Here is an 11083-nt window from a genome sequence, read left to right as displayed (position 1 = left end):
AGTCCTGGACGCGGTGGCGGCGAATACGATTGAATACAAATGACAGAGAACGACAAAAAGACAGCACAAGAAAGACGCAGACAGAGCGAATCACAAATGAAAAAAAAAGAAACGACGAGAATAAAATAAAAAAAAAAAAAAGACGTTGGAAAAACGGTTTGGTGTGTGCCTATGGAGTGATGCGTAATATGTTTGTATTGTATGTGTGTTGTATCGTCTTCAAATGTTTTCTTTTTTTTTTTTTCTTTTTAAATTTACAAACGTAAAACGTATATGCCCGCCGGGGTTCTTGTGTTTTTCCTGGTATTGGGATCTGGTAACGCAGTACGTGTCGATGGTCGGATGGTCGACCGGCTTTTTTTTTTTTTTTTTTCGACACAAAAACAGACTTTATTTACTATTTGCTTCCTTGTTTATCATTTAGAAAAATAATAAAAATAATAAAACAAATAAGAGCGCCTAGACAAGACTAAATTTTGAAGAAAAAAATTGATAAAATATTTATGTCGAAATAAAACAGCTGAAATGATATATTAATTTTATTTTTACTTCCTTTTAATTTTTGTTTTATTTTTTCGTTTATCTGCATCTTGATAACGGTTGAAGGCTTTCTGCGAAAAAATTAAATAATAATAATAGTGGATAAGCTGATTTTTTTACTTTAAAATATTTCTATTTCTATTTTAATTTGGTAAAATGAAATGATTGATTTTTTTTTTTATTTCGATTATTAATAGAAAATAATATTTGAATTTTTAATGCTGTAAACTTGCGTGTGTTTATTTTTCATAGGGACAGACATATTTTTTGTATATTAGTAATATAAACAAAAAAACATTAAAAATTGAATTATGAATTTCGAAATAAAAATGACAGTAATTTAATGATTAAATATGCAACAATATTGAAATAAATAAATTATTATCTTTCAAATGTAAAATTAATTTCATTGGCTGTTTATCATGATACATATATTGTTATTTAATTTGTGGAAAAATTATTGATTTGATATAAAAATTAGGTTTAAATAGGTGTATTTATATATAAAAAAAAAAAATATGTTATCTTTAGTTATTCTAGGTCTTGATGGCCACTGACATCATACTGCACCATTGATTCTGGTGACGTAATTTTTATTGTAATGTCCTCATAAAATAATGGAATAAATGAGGAATTTTAAAAATGAATATAATATTATTTTATATTATAAAAGGACAAAGTCTAATTACGTGGAATGATTAACAAATATCACAGCAAACAGACGACCTGTTAAATTATCAAAATGATTAATTAATTTATAAATTAAAATATTTTAATTGAAAATATTATTATCATTTTCATGATTTTTTGGTAAATATATTTTATTTTTTTCAAGATTATTTATGTAAATATTTCACAAGTATGTAAAATAATTATAAAAAATGTTTAACATGATTTTAAAAATATCAAATTTCACTGGTTTCAATGACTATCTTGTTTCAACTTGAGAAATAAATTTTAAAAAATTATTATTTTTATTAATTAACAATTGAATTGTTTATTAATTAAACTGTTTAATATTATTATATTTTTTTAATTATTAAAATATTATTACATAACATGAATAACTTGAAATTCATTTGTCGCTTTATTTTCATTTTTTCCTGATTTAAAATAATTCCAACAATCCAAACAACAGCAGTAGAGTATTACCGGCTCATCTTCAATATTCTTTGAAATAAAATTAATAATAAAATTTATTAATTATATTGCACAATGTGAACTATAAAAATATATATATTTTTAAATTTTTCCCGCTTTAAAAAAATCAAGGCAAGTGAAAAACCTGCTTTGCCGATTTTAGATAAAGTAAAAAATTAGTCAATCAACTTATCAAAGCAAAATAACAGATGGCGTTTGATGAGGATTCCCAAAATAATTGATATTTAAATTTAAAATTAAATTTACTATTTTGACATCAAGTGAATCATCTTTTGGACTGTTCCAGTTTGGAATTGGCTGTAATCTTTCGCCATGTGATTCATCACTGTTCTCAGAATTTGATACACTTGATGATGATTCATTTTGTGGTAAATTATTCCCCGGCTCCAGCATTCGTTGTTTCTAAATAAAATAATTATAAATAATGATAAATAAATTATAAAATGTAAAAAAATAATAACCCATTTAAAACAATCATAGAGAATCCAAAAATGTAAAAGAAATAATCCAAGTGTAAATATTGATAAGACACATAAAACAAAATTGTGTATAAATATTGGATGTCTCAATAATTCTGCATCTGATATTTCTTCAATATTTATATATATTTCAGCATGTCGCATTGTAAATATTGCACTGAGAAACATTGCTGTTATTCCAACAACACAACCACCAATTGACTAAAAAATATCAAATAAAATAATTAACAATTAATTAAACAGTATAAATTAAGATAATAATTACAATTTCAATTTTTTTATCAATTTTTTTATAAAAAATCCATAGCATTGATAATAAAAAAGTCTCAATACTGCATAATAAATATCCCAAAAATACTGGATTTCTTTCTTCAGGTAAATTTGGAACAGCTAAATTTTTTTCTCTAAGTTGACGATTAATTGCATGATGAATATGATGAAATGATTCAATAGTCAATACAGATATCTAAAAAACAAAGAAATAAAAATTATGTCAATGAGTAAGATGATTAATAAAAAAATATAACAAATAAATAAAAAAGTTGACGGAAGTGTATCATGTTTCATGATAATTTTCTGCACGTTTCAATTTATATAAAAAAAAAAACAGACCTAATTTTTATTGCGTACACGCAATTTAACATATAAACGTGATCATGAAAATATACAAATGACATACTTAAATTATGTAACGTGATATTAATATTACCCTCGACATAAATATACATTTTTTTTTTATTTTTTTTTGCTATTGTTTGAAAAAGAAATAATAAATTTTTGAATAATAAATATTTGTTGATGATTTTTTAATATATTTTTCATGTAAATTTTATAAGAAAATAAGGTTAAATAAATTTCTTACAAATTGACACAGGTGTAATACAACATGCATGACCTCGGATAAATTTTTATTTCTTCTAAATTTTAAATTATTGCTGTGATAAATGCAACCAATTCTAGCAGCTTCACGTAGCTCTTCAAGTTCAATTGTGTCTTCTTCAATTTCTTTCATTTTAATTATTTTTCAATGTCAACAAATCCATAAATTATAACCAATAAAAAGGATTAATTTTTCTTTTTGTTTATTCATTTTCTATTATTATTATTTACTTTGTAAAATTAAAAAAAAAAAAAATACTCAAACGTGATAGAAATAATTTTCTTTGTCTTTAATTTTTTGGTATTATTTTTATAAATTTATAGGTGTTTTTAAATTACAAGAATGATGCCTCGACTTCAACGTGCTATTTTTCATTTTTTTTTTTGGAGCCAGCTCTGGATTTTTTTTTGCTGTAATTTCTCCAAATTTTCTTGGTTAAAAGTTTGAAAAAAAAAGTGGAGTTTAAAGCGAAGGTTAGTCCGTTTGGATATAATTATTTTGTCTTAAAAAATTATTGATAAAAACTTTCACATAATGTTTTTAAAATAGCTATATTGTTTGTGTATCATCCAACAAAACTACGTTATATAAAGACCTTCATTTTAAGTATAGAAAATAAAAAAAAACTCCTTCGTTTTTTACGAGTCAAAGAGAAGAGAAAAAAAATCGAAAAAAATAACTTTCTTTGCTGTATTCTGAATAAAAATAATAATCATGTATCAAATATCCATGATTGTGAATATACCTGTTTTAAAAACCCTTAAAAAAAGGTAAAAAAAATAATCAATTCTATAAATTATTATTTATTTTTCAGTAGCTAAAACCGCAGTATATATTTAAATCGCAACTTTCGACTTTTGTAATTTAATCTGTGGTTTTTCCCAGATAAAAAAAAAATCATTGATTTCTCTTCATCAAAATAAACCTCAGTGTCATCAATATATATTTTTTTTTATCTATTAAAAATGATAATAAAAATAAATTGATAATAAAAATTTTTATAGTAAAAATAAAAGTACATATTAAATTTGTTTTTTTTCGACATCGAAAATATAGTTTTTTCTCAATTTTTCATCTTGATAAAAATATTTAATTATCAATATATTTATTTATTTATTTATAGTAGTTAGAGCATCTTCTTGTAAATTAATGCCAGCATGTATATATATTTTTATCTATAGAATAAAACATACGAGTCATGCGGATCTAGTGGCGCCGGGCAGTGATCATAAACGGCGCCTTCATTGAGCCTTTCTCCAGCTGCTTGTCGACCTTCATCGAATTGTGGATGTACTGAAAATTCCTCGGGGGCAAGTAGATCTATCTTTTTATTTAATTTTTATTTTTTTTTATTTTTTCTTACTCGTTTTATTTCTCTAGACACATGACAAAGATTTTTATTTGTGTGTTTCGCGCAAAAGTATTTACTTTCAAGAGACAAAAGAGAAAATGAAAAAACACTGTCAGGGCTTTTGTCTTGGATTTTCATGTTTAAAAATTTTAAGTGACATAATAGCCTATTAGCCATCCAATCAAAAAACTTTATTATATTTTTTTTTTTTTAATCAATGTCATGGATAATTTTTTTTTCCTTTTAATTACCTGAATTACTTATTTAGTCGGGAGATTTTAGTAATAAAAAAGAGTCTTTTTTTTAATTGTTTTATCAGTTTTTTATTTTTTATTTTTTTAAGATGAAAAGAGAAGAGAATAATGTAAATAAAAATCATTAGCGACCAGTTCTCTGATTGCAAAATAGAAAAATAATGAAAAATAAAAATTAAAAAATGAAAATTACAAAGCATTTGCAAGAAAATCACATTTTTTTTTAAAATACATTTTCAAATAGACGTTTTTTTTTATTTATTTTTTATTTTTTTAGAAAGTGGTTTATCTTATTTATTATTTTTTCGAGGGCAAAGGGTGTCGGATGTGAATTTACGATCCAATTTCTTACGATACCTGGACCACGTCAGAGTTCGTATCTGATCCTCATCTTTGTCTGATAAATATATCTAAAAAAAAAAGATAACTATTTGCGCAATCGTCTGCAAGTTATAAAATAAATAAAAAAATAAAATCTTTTTCCCTTTAGGAGAAATCCAGTAACACATTGATGCTATTTACTTTTTGATTATTCATTTACATTGCTCAAATTTTATTTAGAATATATAAATTTTAAAAAATATTATCATAAAAATTTGACCCAATTTAATAAATCAAAACAAAAAATAATAGTATATAATTTTTTTAATTTGTCATTTCATCATTAAAATACCATTCAATTTGTATAAATATTTTTGTAGATTAATTTTTTCCGCCTGCTAAATGTATTTGATGGCGCCGGTTGTTAACCCACTTTTAAAACACATGCTCAAGTACTTGAGTACTTAATAAACCCAGTGTGTATTATCACGAGACATTTTATAACATGCATTTCTAAACATAGATTATTGTACATCAAAAGACATTACCGTCATTTTATAATTACTAAATATACACTTAAATTATAAAAACAAACATGAAACAATTTACAAAAGAATTATAATTTTCTTGTATTAAATTTCTTGAATTTAAATCAATAATTTGATGGAAAAAAAAAAACAAAATTTGACATTGGTCCAGAGAAGTCGTCGGATTAATGTCCGTCCTTGTAAGATTAAGCAATCGATTTAAAAAGTAGAACACAGTGAAGCTTTATGATGGTTACAAAAAAATAATATACGAAAGAAAGAAAAAAAAAACAACTTCAAGTTCCGGGTTTCATTTTTTTGATTTAAAAATTAATTACAGTTATATATTTGTATGAAAAATAAAAATATAATTTGTCAAATGAAAATTATTTAAATATATAAGGATTAATTTTTGATATTTTTTTAAATTTTTTTGATATTAAGAGAAGAGATTATGCATTAAATTGAAATTCAGTAGAGTCAGTAATTAAATTTAATGTACGAGGCGAACAAAAATACTGAAGCGTTAATAATTCGATTGTCAAAAGTTGGGGGTTGTTGAAATAGCCTTCTATTTTCCCACCCACCCTACTATTTACCCAGCCAGTATTACAGTCAAAGTACTTTGAACTTAAATCGATTGGTTTTGAGGCTAAAACAAAGTTGCAAGTTCGAGATATATAAATATATATTTAAATTTCAAGATGAGATCAACGATAATTAATTACAAAATCATCGTGTGTATATATTATTAATTAAACCACATGGTTATTAAATACACATGATTAGTTTATTAATAAAAAAATTGAATTTTAAATTAATTTTCTTTTAAGAAATAATTTTATTTATTAAAATTGCTTATTTTTATGATGCAGCAAATAAAAATTTACAAATTAATAAATTTTAATTGTTAATAATTGAAAAATAAAACAATAAAAAAAAAATAATAATTAAAATATTTATCTGTAAAAAAATATTTAAATTATACGTTTGAAATTGAAATTTATCATCACAAAAATATATTAATATTTTGACAAATTTAAATGGAAATAAAAAAAAAAAAAAAACATAAGAAATTCATGCCAAGATCTAATGATCAATTAGTAATTTAATAAATGATTTTTAACAAGTGATTAATCACTTTCTCATTAAATCGAAATAATAAAATTAAAAAAAAAAGAAAAGGAAAAATACATATGAATAATGAATAGAGTCGAGTTATCAGCTGATATACATGTTGATGTGTTGAATGGTTGTCTTTATGAATGCAAAACTCATACATATAATTTCAAAACATATATATAATCATTATTTTATTGACGTAAGCTAATTTTCTCTATGACTTTGCTTTCTTTTATAATTATATTATCAACACTGTACTTTGTATTTAAATGAATTATAATATTTATTTATTTTTTTTTTCATGGATATAATATTTTTTCATTAAAAAAATTCACTTTATCATCAACTTAATTATCTGATTTATGTCACAAATGAGTACACACGTGTTGTTTTTATGGCTTCAACTGGAATGGAATTTAAGAAATGTGATCCTTTGCTCTGAATTTCCACTCATTGAGTCAGTGTGTTACCCATTTTTTCATATATAAATTCAAATTTTGTTAATTAACATTATAACATATAAACAAACATATAAATAATAATAACAATAACAAATTTCGATTATTTACAATGTAAAAAAAAGTGAACAAGTTTAAGTTGTGGAAAAACTCTGCCTTGGGGTCATCTCATGACGTTCATGCAGGAAACAGGAAATCCTGGAGGAACGAGACTAACTCATTATGATTATTCTTATTATCATTAATATTATTATTATTGTTATATTATTTGCCATTTATTTTTATTCACAGTAAGACCAAAAGCTCGCCAATTATTTTAGCCTCTCAATAACAGTTTAAACCACATCACAATGGGCCAAGTAAAAAAATAAAAAAAAAATATTTTATACATTCAAAAGTTATCTGACCCTTGAATTTATATTTTAATTAATATGAATAATATTTTTTTTTTACATATACAAAATTAAATATTAAATTTTGCTCATTTTTAACTACCGTTAAATGACCCCTAACTTTTTAAACTCACTCTGGTTTTCATGAAGGCAAAAAAATATATAAAAAAAATTTCAGGTACCATATATACATGTGTTTTTTGTGTATATACATATATATTGCATTTATTTTCCAGAAATTTTAACACCCAGGTTAAACGTTGTATATGTGTATTATTTTTTTATCCAACATTAATGAAGAAATGAGTGGGAAGTTGTTATAAGGAGGACACGAGGTGATGAGAATTTTATGAGGTCGTTGAACACTCAAAGATTATGATCCAGCTCCATTTCAAAGTGTTATAATAATCATCTATATTTAAATGAATAAATGTATTTTTATCAACGACACAATTAACAAAAAAAAAAAAGCATAAAAATATATAAATTTGTATATATTAACATGTAATATAATTTAACGAAAAAAGTAGAAATAAATTGACTAAACACACAATGACAATTTGCAACAATTAAAAATTATCATATATGGGTTATACATATAGTGTAGTACAGTAAGATAGATGTTGAATATTATAAAAAGGGTCATATGAAAATGAACATGAACATTGCCATGTAAGAGCGAGATGAGACGAGGGAGAGACGAGGGAGAGACGTAGAAACGAGTGTTGAGGGTTCATCGAAAATTTTCATCCCCAATGTTGTTCATAGAATATATATTGTATATTCATGTTTGTTGATAAATATATGTATGTGTATTTGTGTATCTGTAGGCCAGTTTGCAGTAATATATATATATAACAAGAGGATGAGACATTTTGAGAGTGATGGCACAAACCTTTTAGGCAAACTAATGCACTGATGCTGCTGATGGGGAAACGAGAATTGCCCAGGGTTTAAAATTTTCAATGCAATATATATATATGTACTTGCACAAAATGCCTCAAGCATGTCTGCATGTTTATATACATTTACTTTTATGTATATATTCGTATATAATGCTAGCAGCAATGTGGCAGCTTCATTATCACTTGTAAAACTACCTACTGTTTGGATGGGAAAATTTGTCATCTCTCCAGTGATGACATTTACACCTGACTTGCATCCGATATATATTGTTAAATTTGACATATTAATTTGTCAAGTAATAATAGTTTGATAATTAATATTGGCTTTTGTATTATTAGTTTGGTTTTTTTTTATTTTTTTGGATGAAGTCAATATATTGCAGAATTTAATATATGCTAGATGTGAATTTGTTTTTACGTATTTAAATTTTTATATGTATTTGTTTGTTTGGTTGAAAGCTTTTTTTGCATTTGATTGAATTCATCCGATTGAAATGGCTATATTGAATTTTTTTTTAATATGAATTTCAGAGGAAAATTGAGCTTTTTTTTTTTTGCTGTTTTTAGATTCGCGGAAATTGTGGATTGCGAGATGATGAGTATTTTTTATTGATGATTATGTTGATGAATGGTTAATTAATTTTTATGATTTTATAAAATTCATTTAATTGTTTTTCTTGAAAATAGCTTTTTCTATTTAATGGTATATTTTTTTATGTGTTCATTATATCTTTTTTGATAAAAAAATAATTTTTTTTTTTTTTAGATTATATTTAACATGATGAATAATTGCTGTTATTTTATTTTTTCGAAATGGATTATGACGTAAAATTTTTGGAGCTATAGAAAGATGATAAAAATATAAAAATTGATAAAAAATTATAACAGTCATTTTATGATTCATAAAAAAAAAAAACATAAAAAAAAAAAACAGGAAAATTATCTAGGAATTTTAGTTGTGATTCATATTTTTCCTGTTTTTTTTTATTTCAATTTTAAACGCAATAAATGAAAGAGAATTTCCTCAAATTGAATATTAAAAATTCAAGTATATTTTGAATTTTAATAAAGCCATGAATGTTAAAACAAAATTAAAAAAACCAATAGACATAAAAAATTTACAATTTCGATAATTGATTAGATTAAAAATAACAAAGAACTTTCAAATAAAAAAAATATTCTATATTAAATTTAACATTGTATTTTAACTTAAAAAAATATATTTTTATATTTTCTGTTATTTAGCAATCATCATTGATATACACAAAGAAATAAATGCCAAATAAAATGAAAAAATAACAAATGGTCAATGAATTTTTTTGTGTTGAGCTTGCAACAACATCTGTAAAATAAATCGATAAAGCACATATCGAAAATTTATTTATCTTATTATTTTATTTATAAAAAAAAAAAGTATTCAATGAATTTATTTATTTTTTTCAAAATACACATAAGAGGATTGAAAGAGGGTCAGAGTAAAAAAATACAAATCGTATTTTTAATTTGAAAAAAAAAAGAAACATTTTTTTCTTAAATAATTATTTAAACAAAATTTTATTTATTTAACTTTTATTATTTTTTTAAAGCTATTTTTAAATTATTATTTTATACACTTGTCTAATTTTTTTTTTTCAATAAATTAAATTGTTTTGAATATAATATAAATATTTTTTTCACTAAATTCATCAATTATTATATTTTAGAAATCAAAGCTTCAGTATTTTTCAAATAAAATAATACAAAATTAATATAAAAATTTAGATTGATGTTTCCCAAGTGATTAAACTTGGCCCCCCTCGATTTATAAGCCCCCTAATATTTTGAGCAACTGTCACCCTCGCAAAAAACAACCCCTTCAAAAATACACGTCTACTTAAGCCAAAATAATGTATCTAAAAATATTGACTACATAAACACTGGTGCATTGTATGAAATTCACATTGATATGTCCAAACTTGATTTATTATTATCAAGGGTAACACACCATTTAATATTTAAATAATTTAACAAAAAAAAAAAAGGAGATACAAAAATTGTATCAGGTGTTTATAACACATTTTTATTTCGAAAAAAAAAAATCATAATAATAAAACATCCGCTCGTACTAACCCAAAAGATGAAAATATAAATTTACGATTTAAATCTTTTGGTATGCGTGTTATGAGAAATTTTTCTTTAAATAATAAATTCAAAAAAAAAAAAGGTAAATTTAAGCCACAAATTTTCAAGATAAATAAATTTTCTTGACGAAGAAAAAAAAATAAAAATAAAACATGCCAAAGTTTTACGATATATTTACGTTTTTCTTTCTTATTTTTTATCATTTTTTAAATTTATAAATATAGTTATATGAATATTATAAAACAAAAACATTATGTTTGTATCTTCCTAAGTTTCTATATTTTTTTTTTCGTAATAAATAATGAATTTAACACAAGAAAACACTTATCTATAAAAAAGGAAAAAGTTTAGCAAACTTGTGTCCCTTTGGGAGACATAACTTTATTATTTATTAAAAAAAAAAAAAAAAAAACCTCTAATAATTTTAATATTAAAAAATATATTTTAAAAATAAATTTAACAATATGAATTATTTTCATCAACCCACCCCACCCACTTGCCCACCGCCTGGTTTTTAAAAAGAAAAATAGAAAAAATTAAATTTTTAAAATTAATGGAAAATTATAATTAAT

General features: G+C 23.2%; 1 protein-coding gene across 1 annotated transcript; it reads right to left on the bottom strand.

Annotated features, from left to right (window-relative positions):
- Positions 1 to 1590: 1590 nt before the first annotated feature.
- On the bottom strand, positions 1591 to 3192 carry LOC122853509. The gene is made up of 5 exons (XM_044154009.1): positions 3043 to 3192; positions 2446 to 2646; positions 2163 to 2381; positions 1948 to 2103; positions 1591 to 1710 (listed from the first exon to the last, which is right to left on the bottom strand). The coding sequence occupies exons 1-5, from the start codon at positions 3190 to 3192 to the stop codon at positions 1591 to 1593; spliced, it is 846 nt and encodes a 281-aa protein (XP_044009944.1).
- Between the last annotated feature and the right edge of the window lie 7891 nt (positions 3193 to 11083).

This window comes from Aphidius gifuensis, linkage group LG3 (genome assembly GCF_014905175.1).
Source record: "Aphidius gifuensis isolate YNYX2018 linkage group LG3, ASM1490517v1, whole genome shotgun sequence".
In the NCBI taxonomy this organism is placed as follows: Eukaryota; Metazoa; Arthropoda; class Insecta; order Hymenoptera; family Braconidae; genus Aphidius; species Aphidius gifuensis.
This window is presented reverse-complemented; position numbering and strand designations above follow the sequence as displayed.